Source organism: Rhodamnia argentea, chromosome 7 (genome assembly GCF_020921035.1).
Source record: "Rhodamnia argentea isolate NSW1041297 chromosome 7, ASM2092103v1, whole genome shotgun sequence".
NCBI classification, from domain to species: Eukaryota; Viridiplantae; Streptophyta; class Magnoliopsida; order Myrtales; family Myrtaceae; genus Rhodamnia; species Rhodamnia argentea.
In genome coordinates this window covers 25,603,467-25,622,240 of record NC_063156.1, presented here as the reverse complement: position 1 = coordinate 25,622,240, position 18,774 = coordinate 25,603,467, and the positions used below count along the sequence as shown (strand labels likewise).

General features: G+C 39.2%; 1 protein-coding gene across 1 annotated transcript; it reads left to right on the top strand.

The window, feature by feature from the left end:
• Positions 1–205: 205 nt before the first annotated feature.
• On the top strand, positions 206–3,984 carry LOC115742562 (gibberellin 2-beta-dioxygenase 2). The gene is made up of 4 exons (XM_030676949.2): positions 206–249; positions 288–730; positions 2,854–3,217; positions 3,368–3,984. The coding sequence occupies exons 2-4, from the start codon at positions 351–353 to the stop codon at positions 3,647–3,649; spliced, it is 1,026 nt and encodes a 341-aa protein (XP_030532809.1). The 5' UTR covers positions 206–249; positions 288–350; the 3' UTR covers positions 3,650–3,984.
• The last annotated feature ends 14,790 nt before the right edge of the window (positions 3,985–18,774 follow it).

The window sequence follows — 18,774 nt, the reverse complement described above, 5'->3', positions numbered from 1 at the left end:
AAGTCCACGTCCACTGTGGTCACCCCCCATAATTCCTTCGTTACTAAAAAAAAAAAATTAAATAGTATATATCCCTAAAATAAAATAAAAAATTTTAATTTAATTCTCAATTATCAAACCTGCATTAAGAATCTTCTCTCTCTCTCTCTCTCTCTCTCTCTCTCTAGAGTAGTATAAATATATGTAAGGAGTGCCATCAACTCAGCCATGATCATACCCTCCAAAGTTCAAGGTTCAAATTCTCTTCGCTTCTTTCCAATTCAACTTTTCGGCTCTCTACTATACCTTCCCTAAGATTTCTTCCCATATACTTCAGCTCCTCACTTTGAACTAGAGAGAGAGAGAGAGAAATGGTCATGCCGTCTCAAAGCCGCATTCGGACCAAGAAAACCCGGGCAGTCGGGATCCCGGCCGTCGACCTCTCCCTCGGCCGGCCCGAGCTGTCCGAGCTGATCCTCCGGGCCAGCGAGGAGCACGGCTTCTTCAAGATAACGAACCACAGCGTGCCCAAGAGGACGGTCTCGAGGCTGGAAGAGGAGGCAGCTGAGTTCTTCGTCAAGCCCATGTCAGAGAAGCAGCAGGCGGGGCCGGCAGCTCCCTTCGGATACGGATGCAAGAACATCGGGCCCAATGGGGACATGGGCGAGCTCGAGTACCTCCTCCTCCATTCGGATCCCATCTCCATTGCCGAGAGATCCACAACCATTTGCAGCGACCCGAGCAATTTCAGGTACGTGAAAAAAAAAAAAGGACGAAATCAATCCCTTCCCTCTCTCTTTCCCTCCCACCCTCCCCTGATGAGCAGTGAACATGCATTCGCGTGTGTGCTTTCTCGGTTGTCTTCTTGGAGACTTTAAGTCAAGGCAAAAAAAAAAAAATGTTGCATAGTCATGAAAAAGATACAAGAATGTCGATTAAGAATAGTAAGAGTGTCGGAGAAGAAAGGGTCTTCCGATCCATCTTCTCACCCGGGACTCTCGTTCGTGTCGTGACGTATTCGGATTTCGTTCGGGCTGTTGGTTTCATCCGACCGCATGAACATGATGTGGGTGTTACAGGGAGATTTTGAAGAGAAACTTGTTCTTGGCGACTGTTGATGGAAATGGGTTGGGAGAGATTTTCTCTCTTGGGTTTTTCCCATTTGTTGTTTAATGAAAGGACGGTGGGACGCTTTGAGAACGACATAAAAATGTTTATCGGAAGGGCGGAATTTTCTTTGGTCCGCAAGTCACGACCAACCGATTCTTCGTTCAGTTTCACGAAAGTGCGATGATGTCAACTTTTGCTAATTTTATTATGTTTGATTTTGTGCAGTGGTTGTCTTCTTTTCTCGAAACTCGGCTACGTGATACCTGAAAGGGGAATTATTTGTTTATTTGACATTATTTTTCTGTCTTCTAAGGCTCTTTAAATTAGTTGGACACCACCACTCTTTTCATGGTCCAACCCAGAAAAACATGTAACTTTCATCTTCCTTTTTTTCCTCATTAATGTTTCGTTTCAATCTCTCTCTCTTTCTCTCTCTACTTTGCTTGTTAATTGGCCATCATTTGAAAGTCCCTTTTGATGCCGTAATGCGTGTGATTAATTAAGCACAGTGTCACATCATAATCCTATTCACTAAGGCCAAATAGCACAATTTTTTTTTCATGGGAAAACGCATGAAATTGCCTCGGGACAAATCCGAGGCTTCCGTTGTCCAAGTTTACGAATAACGGGTATTTAGGAAGAACGCGAATCAATAGATAGTAATTCCTCTTATCTCATTCCATATAAATCAATTTGATAAATCCCTACTTCATTTTTTTATGTATATAATTGTGCTTTGCATAAGTTCTCGTCTTTGTTTAAACACACTCCCTGTCACTTTTGGTGGCAGGCGTGCCCAAAAGTTAAATATGGAAACTTTTAGCTATTTGCCCATTTCAAGAACCCTTTTGTTTTTGTTGTACTTTTTTTGTCAGATTTTTTTTGGTACTTTTTTTTTTTTTTTGGTACTTGAAAGAGATCTTCCTTTCGACCCTCGAAGTCAGACTCTCTTTTGGTTAGCAGGACCTTTTCATCGAACTGCAGTCATATTCTTTTTTGATTAGTCAAAAACCCGAACTTCAATCCATCATCATTCAAACGCCACCCAACCATGCTACAGAGAAAGAGATAGAGAGGGGGAGAACAAAAGGGTGTCTCGATCTGAGGTTGTAGAATTCATGGAGTCCCACTGAAATTGCAACAAGAGCCAAAGAAGGAAGAAGAAAAAACCAGTAGAATGATCCGCCGCGTGGCGAGAGATCAAGAAGCGTTCACATTGGTGGACATGAACGCGATCTTGCTTTTTCCCCCACAACCCCAGCTCTGAGTTGTCTGAAGTGTCGATGTTTGGCCTCGCATGGGGACCCTCGAGATGTACGGACGTTTTACCTGACAGGGGACATCGGCCATTAAAGAACCGCACTAGCGTAAGAACACGATAGATAAAAACAAAGAGAAAAAAGTAAAACGGGGCGATACGTGGTGCGACGTCAGAGGAGAGATCGATAAATTTCACGTCAGATCGGGGAAAAAAGAGGAGACCTTTCGTTTCTTGAAGTGGAGAGTCTTTTCATGGCGGAAAAACAAGAAATAAAGAGGGACTTGGGATGACGCCACCTTCTTTTTCCCCCCATCGCTTTCGGCGTTGCAGATCTTCACACTGCAATGCGGTTAAAAAGAAGGAAAGATAGCCAGGTGCTGATGTAAGCCTTCGGGTCGTCTTTGGGGAAAAAAATGTTTGATTTGTATTGTATTGGCACGAGTGGAGTTCGATCTGCTTTGAATCGAACTGAAGAGAGTTTTGATTTTGTCTGCGCTTTGCAGTTCTGTCGTGAACGACTACATAGGTTCGGCTCGCCAGCTGACGTGCGTGATACTGGACCTGCTGGCGGAAGGACTGTGGCTCTCCGACAAGTACGCCCTCAGCGGCCTCGTCAGAGACCGGCAGAGCGACTCCCTCCTCCGGATCAACCACTATCCCCCGGCCAAGGACGTCAAGAACAGCGGCCGGGACCGGGACCGGGGCAGCGGGCGGGTCGGGTTTGGGGAGCACTCCGATCCCCAGATCCTGACCCTCCTGTGGTCCAACGACGTGGAAGGCCTTCAGATGTGCCAGCACGACGGCCTGTGGATCCCCGTCCCTCCGGACCCCAACGCATTCTACGTCATGGTCGGCGACGCGCTTCAGGTGAGAGTCTCCTTACACTGCTCGGATGACATGATCAGAATCAGTCTAAATTTTCCTTAAGGGGGCTAGTTAGTTCCATAGTGCCTCCATAGTTAGGGTTTGAAAGCTCGTAGTTCGACCTCACTCAAAATTTTCTTTGCATGAACGAAGGCGTTGACGAACGGGAGGTTGAAGAGCGTGAGGCACCGAGCGATGGCGAACTCGCCGAAGCCGAGGCTGTCGATGGTGTACTTCGGAGCCCCGCGGCTCAACGCATGGATCTCTCCTCTGCCCGAGCTGGTCTCCCCGCAATCCCCCGCCCTGTACAGGCCCTTCACCTGGGGCGAGTACAAGAAAGCCATGTACTCGCTCCGGCTCAGCGACTCTCGCCTCGACCTCTTCAAGATCCAAAGCAGCAACAAGATCGCTTCACGAATCGATTGCATCGTTTAGCATCACAAGCTGAAAGCTCGATCGCAGTTTACAGATCATTACAGAAGGGGAAAAGAGAGAGATGGAATGATAGTTGGAGAGATGTACATCAGTTAGGGATTTTAGTTTGAAGTGTGTTTCTTGATTATTTTCTTGGGTAAGGTATTGATAGGTTCTTTTAATTTTTTTTCCTCTTTTTATTTTTTATTTTTCATGTATTCATAGTTTAAAGTGTACTTTTATCTTATTTTATTTTATTTTGGGGCGGCTTTGTTAAAGTTTTGCCTGATGAGGATGTTGAATTGTTTTTGTACTTAATCACTTACGTAGTATTGACATGCCGGGTTAGCATTCAATCTCTCTCTCTCTCTCTCTCTCTCTCTAAATGTAGTTGACTAACGTATGTTTACATTTGGACCACAAAAAAAAAAAACGTATGTTTACACACGTGCGTGTATATGTACATGTATGTATATGTTATGTTGTGCATGTATGTATATTTTATTACTTGAGGGAAAAATAAATTGTTAATTCTCATTTGATTTTGTTGAGTCGAGTCATACTAATAGGCAGTTTCGACATCTATTCGACGATTTATATATAACAATTATCAACTTTCTAGATTCTGCTCTACATATGTCGAATACCCGTCAACACTAATCGAAATAACTTACCTTGGTGACGGCAGATGGAATAAAAATTGGGTGAAATAGAGTGAAAAGCGGAGATAATCGAGAAAACTTGTTTTTTTTCCCCCTTCAAAAGTCACATGGATTAACCGTTCGACAGATTCATCTCTCGAGTTAGATTGATGTGCTCGTGCGTCTTTCATTGATCTAATTAGGTATACCAACAACAAAATTATTGCAAGACCAGGTTGGCCTAACAACTTAGGCTTACCTTTGATTAGACCCGTTTCCTATCACAATCATATACGCCTAATTAAGCTCAGCTCTATCCGCCTTTTCCATGATTGACTGGATAAGCTCATCTAACCCTTAATTAACTTACTAAGATAGCAACATAAAATGTGCATGAAACTAGTAGCGTCGACCGTGAATATGAAAAGCCATCTAGGGTTAAATGAACAATAATTTTCACACCAACTAGGGAGACAAATCGATCGGATCAGCCATGGTAGTTCGGTCAACGGATGTGCGGGTTTAAGATGAGCTATTTGGATCAACTGTTAGGTGCGAAAATGACGACGACGACGATGATGACGACACAAAACGGGCAATGCAACAATTCGATAGTACTTTGCTTTTTTAAGGTGGGATTCTGTCTAGCTTCCGCGCGGACTGATGAGGCCTAGATCTTATGGTAAGTCGACATCAATGTGTCTCAAGCTTATCGCGAAAAACATGCGCAAATAATAATTTGTAGGTGAGGAATGAGCACATCTTAGTTAGGGCTAATTATCCAAATGCTTGACCTAATTATTACCGTTGAATTATTTGAGGAGAAAGCCAGGCCGTCGTCCACGTCGAGCTGTGTGGTTTTATCCAAAAGGGAAGAGTAATGATTTCAAGGGATAGAGTAACGTGGAGACAACATTTCGAGACAAAATAAAAGAAAAAAAACTAGTAAAAAATCTTACACTATGCTCATGGTGACACGTTTATCCTTTTTTTTTTAGTGACACAAAAAATCTCAAACTTGTATTCGTGAGATAAATTTACTCCAAACTTTTTTGTGACACCAAAAATTCCAACCTTATCTCGTGTGATACATTTACCCTAAATTATTTTCAAAAGGCATGTGACACATTTACCCCAAATTTTGAGGTAAGTATGTCACACGGATAAAAGTTTAGGGCTTTTGATGTCACAAGAAAAAGTTTGAGTCCATGTGTCACACTAAGCATAATCTGAGGTTATTGGTGACTTTTTCCTCAAGATTAATAAATTTCATCGTTTTTTTTAAGTGAAATTAACCTACTAATTAAGATGGGATCGACTCCTTCACGTCTTGCTCTCATTAATGAATTGAGTAATTTGATGATGGGCTAGGTCTACGTGTCCAAATTAGGGGAAATAATTATATTTGTTTTTTTTTGGTGGGGAAGGGGGGGGGGGGTTGGGGGTGGTTGGAGTGAGGAGGATTTAGTAAACTTTAGTGGAACCATTTAGTCTATGTGCCTACTATTTCAGACCTGCTCACTTGCTCCGGCTCGATTCTTACTTCATATAATCGAGCGCGACTCCTCTAATGTTTCAGCAGTTACCTTATCTGAAAGTGATTTTGTGATCAATTGATATCTCTTTTGCTGGTATTCTGCCGATCTAGAGCTAGATTTAGATTTGTATGCTCTTGTATAATGATATGAGAATAGTTCCGGGATTTACAAGCACTTCTGCGCTCTGTCCACCTGTCGACATTGTGACAAAAAAAATTCTATTGGTGTTGTTATCGCCTTTAAATGGTGATGATGTTGTGGACACCAAATCTAGATGTGCATCGCTTTTTGAAAAAGCCGTAACTACTGGAGAAGGAAATCTAATCGTGTGCTCATCACTAATGTTAATACGAAATTCGATGATCGGTCGCCGGTTGTGCTTTGATACAATAATAGACTCGTCTTTGTGAAATGAGCGAGTCTCTGCAAGCTATATACCAAGTTGATTTATTTATCAGACTACTTGCTTTGTTTAGTTTACATCTTTATATTGTAGTTATGTACCGCTGTTTCAAGTGAAACAAAAATTCTTTATTCGACAAAAAAATTAGTTTCATGGGTTTTTGAATTCATCACAAACTTTAAAAATTTTTATTTTACTCCAAACTATGCCTATTTGAATCCATGACAAATTAGGTTATATAATGTGATGAATTAGCTAGCTATATAGCCTAGTGCATGCAAACTACATATGTGAGTTTCTTTGCGTCGTTCACCAAATTTAGACGACGAAGGTCGCTGTTAGAATAATTAGATTGATTCTGTTAGATATATTATGATTACGATTCTATGAATCGTAATCAGGTTCGATTGTAATTGATATTATAATATTACGTTACTATAGATAAGCGCTTTGTAAAGCCTATAAATAGGCTCCTGTGTAGTCAATGAAAGATATACAAAAATTTCACAATTACATTATCCACTTCACTTTATCTATTTGTTTTATCTTGGTATCCAAGCCAATGGTCTCCGAGCATCTGTTCCTAACAAACGCATGCCAAATATGTCGCATTTGTTCATGGCAACCGCAGCCACACAACGGCACCGTCCGACCATAGTGGTCCAAATCGACGCCGTGAAGCGGTCTCGCTAAGAGAACGGTTCTTGGTGTTTTTAGACCAGTTCCCGAGGTATTTCAACGTTCTAAATCCATTTCTAGCATTATCGGAACCACAATGGGATGCGAAAACCGATGCTCACAAGTTTTCTGCATATCGCGATCGCATGCGTGTTATGCAATTTTTAATGGCACTTAATGATGAATTTGAGCTTGTGCGAGCTTCCCTTCTACATCGAGACCCATTACCTCATCTTGAGGCGGTTGTCTCACGATTGCTGTCTGAGGGGACTAGACTTGCTACCTTGAAGGTGCAACATTCTTCACCTATAGATATAGTGCTTGCCACCCCCGGTTCTTCCTCTTCGTGCAGGCATTATTGTACGCATTGTCATCGATCCGGCCATCTTGCATCCAACTATTATTGATGACAGCCTAAGCAACCTACAGTGACAAACAACCGATCACAATATAGAGGTCCATCTCAACCCGCACGTCAATCCACCGCTGCTATCATTGAGGGTTCCAACAAAGATTCATCCGTTACTCTATCGTTGGAGGATCTTTGTTCTATTCTTTAAGAATCTAGTACTTCTCACTCCTCTATTCTTAGCACTTCTGCTATGACAGTTACTCCAAGTACTCCCGATTCTTGGTTTTTTTATTCCGCTTGTTGTAATCACATGACTTCAAATTCAAATGTCTTCAAATCAAAAGCATTCGCTTCACAAGTACCTACTATTCATACAGATGATAACTCACGGATGATAGTTAGTCATACAAGGAATGTTTTAACATCCAAATTATCCTTATCCGACACGTTCTTAGTTCCTAAACCCTCCTTAAACTTGATATATGTGGACAACTATGTGAACTTGGTTTTGAGATTCATTTCTCTTCAAATGGTTGTCGTGTGCCGGATCCATAGACAGGGACGGACAATTGGGACATGACGTAAAGTGGGACGTCCGTTTGAGCTTGTTTCCTTGCAATGTTCGAACTCTTAGTTCCTTATCCGACACGTTATTAGTTCCTTAACCCTCCTTAAACTTGATATTTGTGGACAACTATGTGAACTTGGTTTTGAGATTCATTTCTCATCAAATGGTTGTCATGTGCGGGATCCACAGACAAGACAGACAATTGGGACAGGCCGTAAAGTGGGACGTCTGTTTGAGCTTGTTTCCTTACAATGTTTGAACTCTTCAGTTACTTGTGCTGCCACGGTTTCATATGAAATTTGGCATTCTCGTTTGGGTCATGCTTCTTTTTCCAGATTGAGTCCTTTAATTTCCAGTGGTCGTTTAGGCTATGTTGTTAATAAAAATTTTGATTGCTTATCTTGTAAGTTGGGAAAACATCATGCTTTGCCATTTGATCTTAGTGATTCTGTTTCTCATGCTCCATTTGATTTTATTCACTCTGATATTTGGGGGCTATCTCCTACTCCAACTATGGGAGGATCTTGTTATTTTGTGATTTTTGTTGACGATCACTCTCGTTATACATGGCTTTATCTTATGAAAAATCGCTTTGAAATTAGTCATTTCTATCGTAATTTTGTTGTCATGATCAAAACACGCTTTTCTCAAGAAATCATGGTTTTTCGTGCTGATAATGCCATGGAGTATAGAGATGCTGAATTTCTTCGCATTGTTTCCCAAAACGGTACTATCATTCATTGTTCTTGTCTAGGAACTTCCCAACAAAATGATTGAGCAGAGCATAAGCATAGGCATATCTTAGATACTGTGCGCACTTTGCTTATCTCAGCTTCTTGTCTAGAACAATTTTGGGGAGAAGCTTGTCATACTGCTGTATGCATTATCAATCGTATTCCGTCACCTACTATAGGTAACTTATCTCCTTACGAATGCTTGTATGGAAGTACTCCAAATTATAATCTTCTTCGAGTTTTTGGCGTTGCTTGTTTTGTGCATTTACTTCCCAGGGAACATATAAAGTTAGAACCTCATGCTCGCTTATGTTGCTTTCTTAGGTATGGTATTGAGCATAAAGAGTATAGATGTTGGAATCCAGTCTCTAATCATCTACGTGTTTCCCGTCATGTCACTTTTTGGGAACACAAAATGTTCTCATCTCTTCATTCCTTTGAGTTATCTCCAACCATTCACTTTTTCACTAATCCTTCAATGGAACTATTTTCCGAAGATGACACACTTGCATCTTCCTCTTCGGAATTGTCTTCTTCTAATCATAATGTAGGTACATCAGGCGATCTCATTTCGGCAGCTCCCGACATGTTTGCACCATCAGCGGATTCTTCATCCTTAGTGCTACCTTCTTCTCATGTTCGTCGTTCTACCCGTGTAAGTCAACCTTATGTTCGACTTTGTGATTTTCATTGTTGTTCTACTATTGTCTCATTTCATGAGCCGAGCACATATAGAGAAGCTCGTACTCATCCTCTTTGGCAGCAACTAATGGAGGGTGAGTTGCAAGCGTTAGATAAATCTCATACTTGGAATATGGTTGATTTGCCTTTGGAAAGTCTACTATAGGTTGTAAATGAGCGTGTAAGATCAAAACTAAGGCAGATGGTATGGAGGAACACTATAAAGCTCGATTAGTAGCAAAAGGATTTACTCAAGAGTATGGGATTGATTATGATGAGACTTTTGCTCTAGTTGCACGTTTTACTTCTGTTCGAAGTCTTATTGCTGTCGCCTCTAGCAAACAATGGTCTATGTTCGGATAGATGTTAAAAATGCATTTCTCAATGGCGATCTTTCCCAAGAAGGATATATGGAACCTCCTCCTGGATATACTACTTCTAACAAAGTATGTCGATTACGTCGAGCATTATATGGACTGAAACAGGCTCCTCGTGCATGGAATTCTAAGTTCGGTTCTACCATGGAACGCCTTGGATTTAAATCTAGCCCTTATGATAATGCTCTCTTTGTTCAACGAACATCTCGCGGGTATATTATGCTCCTTTTATATGTAGATGACATGGTCATCACTGGCGATGGTCATATTGGCATTACAAAGCTTCAACAGTATCTTAGTCAACAATTTGAAATGAAAGATCTTGGTAAACTCGGTTATTTTTTAGGCTTGGAGGTTACTTCTGATTCCTAAGGGTATTATCTTTCTCAAGCTAAATATGCCACTTATCTTCTTTCTCGAGCGGGACTTACCGATAACAAGATTGCTACTACTCCCATAGAAACTAATGCCAAATTTAATGACAAAGATGGGACTCTTCTTCCCAATTCTGCTCTTTATCGATAGCTAGTTGGCGGTCTTGCATATCTCACTGTCACTCGTCCCGATATCGCTTATGTTGTTCATATTGTCGGTGAGTTTATGACTGCACCTCGAACAACTCATTTTGTCGCTATTCTTCGAGTTCTTCGCTATGTCAAGCGCACCTTATTTCATGATATTCACTTTTTGCTCAATCCGCCTTGGAGTTGAAGGCTTATTCTGATGCTGATTGGGTAGGAGACCCTTATGATCATCGCTCCACTATCGGCTCCTGCTTCTTTCTAGGTAACTCACTTATCTCATGGCGTAGCAAAAAATAGACTGTTGTTGCTTGATCTAGTACGGAAGCAGAATATTATGCTCTTGCTATACAACAACAGAGTTGTTATGGTGACGATGGTTACTAGAAGACATGGGTGTTTGTCATACCGGTGGAACAGTGCTTTATTGCGACAATCGGAGTGCTATCCAAATAGCTCATAATGACGTTTTCCATGAACGCACCAAGCATATTGAAATGGACTGCCATTTCATACGCTCTCATGTGCTTCAGGGTACTCTTCGTCTTATCTCAACTTCATATGCTAATCAAATTGCTGATGTATTTACTAAGGCACATCCACCTGGACGCTTGCAAGATCTTTTCTCCAAACTTCAATTGACTTCTTCCATGTCACCTTGAGTTTGAGGGGGGATGTTAGAATAATTAGGTTGATTCTATTATTTATTTTACGATTACGATTGTTAGAATAATTAGGTTGATTCTATTATTTATTTTACGATTACGATTGTTAGAATAATTAGGTTGATTCTATTAGATATATTACGATTACGATTCTATGAATTGTAATCAGGTTCGATTGTAATTGATATTGTGATATTACGTTACTATAGATAAATGCTCTGTAAAGCCTATAAATAGGCCCCCGTATAGTCAATAAAAGATGTACAGAAATTTCACAATTACATTATCCACTTCACTTTATCTATTTGCTTTATTTGTCGCAAAGTGACCATACGATTAGTCATCGGTAGTTAATTACTCTTAATTTTAGTGAGGGACGGTGGCTAATTTACTATCAAAACGTACATTCATTCTCTTAGAGGACCTTAAGAAAGCGCATAACTGCGACGATTCGAACTACCGCTCGAACAAAATGTTTCGGCGCTATTTGTTTTGTAAAAAATGAATAACTTGAAAAGCATTTTTTGAAAAAACGGTCGCTTGTACCTCTTATAAAAATGAATAAACCTAAATTTTTTCTTTATGTCAACGAAAATGTTTGGGCATAGATTGTAGTCGATAATGAAAATATTTTTCAGAAACTAATTATTACAAACGATACAAGTTATTATTTTCAAAAAAAATATTGTCCAAATTATTCATTTTTCGCAAAGCAAGCTGAGATTGCATGGTTTCCGCGGTCACACATCCATCCATACACAAGAGGAAAGTACAAAATAGAGAACTTGGGTGGTGATTTGACTAAAATTAAAGTTTTCAAGAAGGACGATAGATCAAGTTTTTGATTAGACCATGGTCAACGAGTCGTTCATCAGCTCATTGACCGAGCACACTGTGACTCAAGATCCTCCAGCGACCAAAACTACATCGTTCAAGACTTCACGCCATTGCATGAACCCATCTTCACGTCCACAGACTCACGACATGCACGAACCCTTTGATCAACTCGAGCCAACAACCCAAAACCTAACTAAGCACTAGCTAATTAGCCAGCGACCAATCGCCATTTGCCAAGTAAGCAACCCGAGCCCGCACTTAAAAACCAATAAACACCATTTAAACCCGTTCAGATTTATTAGTGAAGCGTGATGGAAAGATGGGTGGGTGAAAGATTGAAGAGGGGCTAGTTTGAAGAAGTTGGAACTTCGTGTGCTTTATAATGAATGTAGCGTCCGTCTTGTGTATATATAGGTTCAGCTTCAACCCCTGCAAGTTCAAGCTGTGATCAAATGGCTTCCTTAGTTCTGTTGCTCGAAGCATTGTGGAGATCCCGCCGCGACATGGGCCTCGACTTTCTCGGCCAAGGTGTGGAGGAACAACGTGCGGGGAATCGTGGCAACGGTGTCGACGGAAACCACTGGCTAGCACTTGGAAGCACGGGAGATTACGACCGGATTTCCGGCGAGATCGTCTGCGAGGAAAAGGTTGGTCAAAGCTGGAAGGTTGGTGACTATAATGTATGGCCTTAAGCAAAGATGTACGTAAGAATAATTGTGATGAAGGATCATGAAGATGAAGATCGGAACCAGACGCTTCTCTTTTGGGATTACTTGCGTCAATTAGCTGTATTTTTCCTTCTGATAAGTAAGGTTTGGAGTCATTCCGACGAGGCGGATCAACTAGCCCTAATAATCCAGGTATTTGAGCACGAATCGTTCGACTCGAGGACAACCATTTCATGAAGGAGCTCAATCTCAGAGAGCTCGAAAAATTTTCTTACGCTCTTACAGATACGTGAGTTTATATTGACCCAGCATTTATAAGTACCAAATACTTTAGATATTATAAAAGAAGCTCAATTAGGTTAGCAAGCCTGTGGAGCCAAGTATCGGCGAGCTCGGACTCGATTCTTGGACACTTGAATAGTTTGACCTCAAGGCCGAGCTCGACTTGGGATCGAACGAGCTGATCCCGAGTGACGATCGAGTGGAGCCCGAGTCATTGACGAGTAGCTTAACTTAGTTTCATTCTTAGAATGAAGCTAGTCTAGCTTAGCTGGAGATCGTTGTTACACGCAGCCAAGTACATCTACACCATCGGATTTCTCATAGAGTCCTCTAATTATACACGATCAAAGGGTTTTTGTGGCTCGTTGGGCCCTCCTAAGCCCACCAAGTCGTAGTAAACTTTGTCTCGGCGCTAGTTCACGGTAAGGCCCGCTTAGGAGGAACGTTGATGCCCATCAAGAGTGAAAATTGTCCAAAAAATATTAAATTTATTATATTTTTGCTAATTTAATACTAAACTTTTTAATTATGCCAATTGAATCTGAGTCTTTTCATGTTTTTTCAATTGAGTCCATCCGGCCAATTTCGATCGGAAATCGTTGAAGTGGACACATTCAAGTCCTATGTGGCACGACCGGCGTTGACGTGATCAATTTTTAATATTTGATTATTTTTTTTTTATTCTCTTTTCCTTCTTTACTTTTACTTTTTTTCCTTTTCTTTTCTGTTTTTTATTTTTTTTTTTATTTTGCCATGTCAATGGCCGGGTGAGGGAAAAAGGGAGAAAGAAAAAAGAAAAGAAGAGAAGGAAAAAATTTTTAAAAAGGAAATAAGAAAAATAGAAGAAATGAAAAAATAAGGAGAAGAAAAGAAAAAAATAAAAGAAATACTAGAAAAAATTTTCCACGTCAACGCCTCTTGTGCCACCTAGGACGGATGGCATCCACATCAATGATCTTCAGCCAAAATTGGCGAATGAACTCAATTGGTAGAACATGAAAATATTTAGAGCTCAATTGGCACAATTATTCGACTAAAAAAATCAGCACAATTAAAAATTTGATGACTCAATTGATAAAAGTACAATAGGTTTAGGAATTTTTTGGACAATTTTTCAGACAATTTTTTCCCTTTGCCTGGTTAACTTACAAGAGGGTCGAGCTCGACTGGGCCAATAAGATGGGCTTCGATTTGGGCTTGAGATCAAAATGCGACCTACGACCAAAATACACCAAAGGGTTAATCAAATCTGGAAAAACCGTGCTTGCTTTGTAGTTTCCTGCCGGTATTGACTTATTTTGTGGTCAAACATGAGTCGCAGACTTCTGAATTTTGATAATTATATACTTTTTAATGATTTTTTTTACTTTTCGCCTTTTCAACTTTTTTTTTTTTTTTTTTTAGAATTGTGAATTCGACTTCTTTTCGTCGAAACAATCAAATATTGACATGTGGAGTCACTTAGAAATTCGCCAAAAAATTTAAAATTACTTCTTCCATTTTCCAATGATTATAGGCTTAGCCCCACCACTAGTGCAAAACTATAGTTTACACATAGATTAATGATATGTGTGCTTTGAGTTAGTTTTGCAACTAGAATTGTTCATATGTAAACTGTCGAATGGTGAACGGATAAAAAAAATTGAGACAAGATACGGATAGTATAAAAAAGAGTTCGCAATTTCATAAAAGCGTCAATAGGTTATCAACAAGTTATTGAAAAATCACGTGATCGGTAATTTTTTACAATTACCAACTTTTCAGAAATCTACCGGTATGAGGAAAAAAAAATCCGTTTGTTATTTGAAAACGAAGCCATAAAATCGTACTGTCCAAAGAAAATCCAAATATCTTGTCAAATGCTGTGTGCACACTATGTTAAAATGTAAAACTTAACCCAATGTCTCTTTACTTTTCGTCTGGGCATATTATGTCATATAGAGGTGGCCGGTTCGGGGCCGGTTCCGAGCCGATTAATTCCGGTTCCTTTTTTAATTTTAATTTTTAAAATAATAAATAATAAAATGAACATAATAAATTATAAATTATAAAATATAATCAAATTGTACATTGTAATAAAATGTGAGAAAAAAAAAGAGAGGAAGAATGGACTTGAACTTAATGAATTATTATTAAGCGCCTACATATCTTTTTGGGGATAGAAGAATCAAAGCCCATGTAGTTTTTTTACCTTTGATAACCCCAACTTACCTCATCGTCAATTGTCGCTACCCGTTGTGGTACCCGTGGCGGTGGTATCTCCAATATCATCGCTAAAAAATTCGTGTTTATGATCCAGCTCTTGATGTCGATATTTCGCCCTTGTCCAATCGTCGACACAAGCTTGAGCTTCCATAGACTTCGGGCTTAATCTTGAATGGCGAGAGTCCAAAATTAATCCTCCAGCGCTAAATGCTTATTCAACTGCAACCGTTGAAGAAGGGGTTGCTAATATTTGACGAGCGATGAGGGCGAGAACTGGATAATCGATTTGGTGACTCTTCCACCACTTCAGGATTTCGAAATCCGTACTATGTTCTGCATCACGAAACTCAAATTGAGTGGTTAAATATTTTCTAATTCAGAAATACTACATGTTGCCCCTTTTTGTTTTTTTTGGCCTACTCTTGAGCATATTATACCCTCTACTAAGTGAACTATCACCTTCGCTACGTGAGACAGTAGATTGTAAAGATCCAGAATCACTTAAATCATATCTACTACAAAATTCTCTATATAATACTACTATAGATTCTTTAACATCTCCTAATATATTTGAAATATCTATTGAATCTTCCAAATGTAAACAATCATGATAATACATATTCAAATAATCTAATAAACCGTCTAATTTAATACGTGGATAAAAAAAAATACCAACTAAATAGACAAGAGGAATTTGCAAATAATAATGCAACCATTTTTCTCGCATTACTAAAATAGTTCGAGCTAATTCGGTATCATTTTCATATTCACTAAAAACACTATCAATATTAATATACTCTATTAAAAATAAATGCGTAGTAGGATAATAAATACCAGATAAAGTCTTAGTAGCATCATTAAAAATTTTCAAAAAATCTAAAATTTTTTTGCAAACGTCACAATGTTGAGGAAGTAAAGTAATTTCGAGAATATTTTTTGAAATAAACATACATAATAAATCTTTATAATCAAAAGTTTACCAAAGCAACTTGTACGTAGAATTTCAATGAGTTGGAATATCTTTTGGAAATCTTCTTGCCCTTCTCCCATTTTGTTTACAAAATTTTCCCCATAACTTCATAAAATGAGGACGACTCCATAAAAATTTAATTGCACCCTTTATTGGGGCGAGAGAAGCGTCAAGAGTTCGTAAACCATCTTGCACACATAAATTTAAAACATGACAAACATATCTAATATGAAAAAATTGTCCGCCAAAAGTGGGTTTGCAAATATTTTCTAATTCGGGAATAGAAGCGGTATTTGCGGCAGCATTATCAAAACCAATTGAAAATACTTTATTTATCAAATTATATTTTTCTAAAACTTGTCTAATTATTCTATAAATATTATGAGCGGAATGTCTTTCATCAAAAACTCGAAATGCAATAAGTCTTTTTTGAATAGTCCAATCGTCACCTATCCAATGACACGTGACACCCATATAAGAATGAATTTGCCAAGGATCACTCCAAATATCGCTACCTATATGCACACGTCCATTGAATTCAAAAAATTTTGCTAAAGATTTTTTCCTTTTTATAAAAATGAAAAACTTTGCGTTTAAGAGTATTTTTGGAATAGTTGGTGCTTGCGGAACCAACGCAGTATTTATCAAATATTTCATATTAAAATTTTCACCAAAATTAAATGGAGCATGATCAAGGGCAACATATTCACCTAATGTTTGTTTATAAAATGCATCGGTGTAACGAAATATAGGATGAGGATTAGAAGTGGCGTACCCGGAAATTTATTATTGCGTATTGTCGATCCCCGCTTGCGTTGGATGTTTTTTCGTCAAATGCCTACGGAATGTTCCGTAGCCCTCTCATTTCGTAAATTTATACGTTTGCGAACAATATTTACATTTTATATTATACTTACCTTCGCCTTCATCACGTACCTTGTCGAAGTGTAGCCACAAGTCGGATGTATTATCTCAGCCCTTCCGTTCCGGCTCATTTGCCGTTGACGTTTCTTCGACACCGTGGGAGGATGAAGACTTTCTTGTGTTGGGATGTGCTCGACGTTCGGAATCGGGACATAGTTGATATTATCGTCGTCGTCTTCCCAACATGCATACTCACGAGGATCATATTCAGGAATGGGATGCTCGGAATCTTATATAGCCATCTTGCCCTTGTCGGCATTTCTTCTTCCACTTGCCATTTTTTAGAGAATTGATCGGAAATCCGATTGAAAGAATTGAGTCGGGATTGAGAGAATTGAGAGAATTTGAGTGAATTGAGAGGATTTGAGAGGATTTGAGAGAATTTAAGAGAATTGTTGAGAGAATTTGTGAGAAAAATGAAAGGAAGAGTATAGGTATTTATAGGTAAAAAATAAAAATAATTCAATTTTTTTTTAATTAAAAGGCAACGGCTCTTTGGGCCAACGGCCCAAAGAGCCGTTTAGGAGGGAGGGGAGAGCCCGCAGGGCCTAGGGGGCAAAGAGCCCAACAGCTCTTTGCCCCACTAACACTATAATTTTTTTTCAAAATTACGGGTCGGAACCGGCTCGGAACCGGTGGTTCCGGGCCGATTCCGTTCCCGGTTCCGGTTCCGGTTTGGAACCGTGGGCCCGGTCAACGGGCCGGTTCCGGGCTCACGGTTCCAAATGGCATTCTCTAATGTCATACATGTATACCCTACCCAAACTTTCTGACTTCTGCTATTTTTTTTATATTTCCATGGTAGGGTTTCCAAAGTTTTGAGTTAGACACAAATGTGAGAAAGGGTTATGCACAACTTTGTAGTACATGTTAAGAGTGCGCGGTAAAAGTCTCTTGCCTTTATTTACGGAGATTACCAAGAGAGGAGCCATGTAAGATATATGAATAATTAGTTGACACAATCTACATATGTATCTCAACAATCCCCCCTCATGCATGCATGAACTCAGTATTAGGTATGCTCTCCCTTAATTCGGGTATTAAATGCCCACTTTTATCTTGGCTTCTTTCTCCAGACTAGGCCATGAAGGCTGCTGTCGACCGCGTTGCTACATCACAACGCCAATTGCCTGAAAATCGTGTTGGTCACTAGATTTTTTTCTTAAGATATTCACCAAATATCAAAACAGATTAGGGCCCCCAACCTTATCATGCACTATGGCAAGAGAAATCAAATACCTTTATCCGGAAAGATCACCAAGAGTGAGCTCAAGTCCGAGTCCTTCAACATATTCAGTTAGACCTACATTTACTAAAAAGTATAAATCAATGAGTTACAAGCCAACTAGAATATATTAACAATTTTGTATCACACCAATCCTTAAGAAAAGTGTCAAACAAGTCATAAACCTATTGTGTTGGTGCAAATTTAGTCATAAACCTTTTATTGAAGTCAATTCAGTCCTAAACCTTTTGTATTTGTGTCAATTGAGTTCATATGGCTAATTTTAATCAAAAATTGCCGATGTGGAAGTCAATTGTCCTACGTGACGCGGCTGCCGCTAACGTGAACATCTTTTAAATATTTTAAATAGCTTTTTTGGCTTATTCTTTTTTTTTCACTTTCGTTTCTTTCACTTCTTTTTTGGGCTTGCAAATGCACGTCCTCATTAGATTTGGTCGGATGAACTTAATTGATGCAAATACAAAAAGTTTTGGATTGAATTGACACCAATAAAAAGTTTATGACTGAATTGGCACCAAAACAATATGTTTAGGACTTTTTTATATCACGGCCCATCCTTAATTCGTACTTTGATACTAACCTTATCGGGACCCCGACCTTAATCCATACTCTAATCGCGTTCTATTTTAATCTTTTATTACTTATAATGGGACGCATGCGGAAGAATGGACAAAAATACAAGTGTATGCAAAAAGAAAATTGGCAGGCACGATATCTAAATGAGATGGTCTTACTCTTAGTTTTTCCTAACCCATAGCACATATGCAGCAAGATTATTCAACAAAATTTATAAAAATACTCACTTTATGTATAATAAGAAGTTTAAGGACATCATCCCAAATTTCAAAATTAAACA